Source organism: Trachymyrmex septentrionalis, unplaced genomic scaffold, assembly GCF_001594115.1.
Source record: "Trachymyrmex septentrionalis isolate Tsep2-gDNA-1 unplaced genomic scaffold, Tsep1.0 scaffold8, whole genome shotgun sequence".
NCBI lineage: Eukaryota > Metazoa > Arthropoda > Insecta > Hymenoptera > Formicidae > Trachymyrmex > Trachymyrmex septentrionalis.
In genome coordinates, this window is record NW_017305987.1 from 490,256 (window position 1) to 491,932 (window position 1,677).

Consider the following 1,677-nt stretch of genomic DNA (forward strand, 5'->3'; position numbering starts at 1 on the left):
CAACTGTATCCATCTCGTTGGCGCCATGTGAAATGTTTCCCCTTCGGTTTTCAGTGTCCCACTTTCCAATTTCAACTCTGTCATTCTGTTTAATGATGTATATACTCGTAAATCGCGTATTAGTTATTTGAACGTAATTCGCATTTGTGCTTTTACACGCGATAATAATAATAGCAATAAAGGACAAATAGCAACATTAATTATCATGGTGTTAACATTACTATTATAGTGCGAGAGATACATAGTTATTAGAAATTTTTCTTCCGACATTTTGATGTCTTTGTATAACATATTATACGATAATAGAAGCAATTGAGGCAGGAAATAAAACTTTTTTATCTGTGTACTTTAAATTACAAAGTCTATTCAACTTGCATCTTCTTGATGTCCATAGTGATCGTTTATCTCGAAGGCGAGTTGTCGTCATCATTAGCATTGCAAGAGTTATTCTGTACGTTCGCACAGCGTCGAAATCAGACTGCTGTTTGCATGCAACACGTTACCTCATGTTATATCTCGGCCAATCTACGGCAGATCCGACCTCCGTGCCGAAAGTTCCGGGGCGGTCCACAGCATCTCCGGAGTGGTCGGATGGAGGTGCGTTATATTTCCCGAGGGCCAGGTCGATGAGGGAGAAACTGCACCCGGGAAACATGGCCGCGCAATCTTTGCCCTCGTGGCCGGCTTTATGAGCCCTGGTGTACGTGCGATGCTCCTCTGGCTCGAAGGAGAACACTCTCTTTAGAGGTAATCTATAACGAGAAGGGCGAAACGAGTTATCTTTTAGATTGTAAGCCATGCGTTCACCAGTCTACATTATGGCAATGTGATCGAATTACACGTCGAAGGGTTGTGGAAAATTGACGAGGAGGGAAGGCAGATCAAGAATCACATCTTAGTTCTCCTTCTATCATCCAGCAAGAAATTACATCTGAAATATTCTAGAATGATAGAGCAATAGCCTCTCAGGAGGAAATCCTCCGTTATTTGAGATGATAAGTAGGTTGACTATCATGATTGCTCATAATAAACAATTGTAGAATAATCAAGAAAATGCCTCTCGTTAAATAAAAAAATTTTGTGTTGTGAATCGTGTTTCTAATTCGTCATCATTTTTGGCTTGAAAAAAATTATTTTATCCTCTTGCGAAGAAAATTTATAACTATTTATAAATTTAACTTAGAAGAAATGGAGTAAAAGTGAATTGGCACATAACGTTCCGAGGCACGTTCTTCAAACAGAATTTTCATTAAATGAAATTGAATAAAAAATACAAAAAATTTAATTAGGAGAATTGAGGTAGTTTCATGATACATTTTTGAGAAGAAAGTTGAAGTATACGTACAGTTGTAAAAAAAGCAATTTATCGCAGATAAATTTTTTATAAAAGTTATCATCTCTACTTGTGATATTACAGTAGATATACGATTTTACGTAAAACGTGTTTCAAATAGATGGATGTTTCAAATAGATGGATTTCAAGTGTTAATAACGAATTATACAAGCAAACAAAAATGTCAAAACGTTCTCGATAACTTTTGTGTCTGTGCAAACGATTGAAAAGTTGTTCTTGATGAACGAGAGAACAAATAACAAAACTATATTGGCCAATTAATGTCAAGTGGATAGAATATTTATTTTTGGACTAATATTAAAGCGAAAAAATTCTACACTTTG

The 1,677-nt window shown here is 36.0% G+C and overlaps 1 protein-coding gene across 1 annotated transcript in view; it reads right to left on the reverse strand.

The window, feature by feature from the left end:
* Positions 1 to 399: 399 nt before the first annotated feature.
* Positions 400 to 1,677, reverse strand: part of LOC108754459 — a 10,793-nt gene continuing 9,515 nt past the window's right edge. The window contains exon 4 of the mRNA XM_018496730.1: positions 400 to 752. Within this exon, the coding sequence (XP_018352232.1) occupies positions 500 to 752 (253 nt within the window). The 3' untranslated portion in view covers positions 400 to 499. The remainder of the gene's footprint in view (positions 753 to 1,677) is intronic.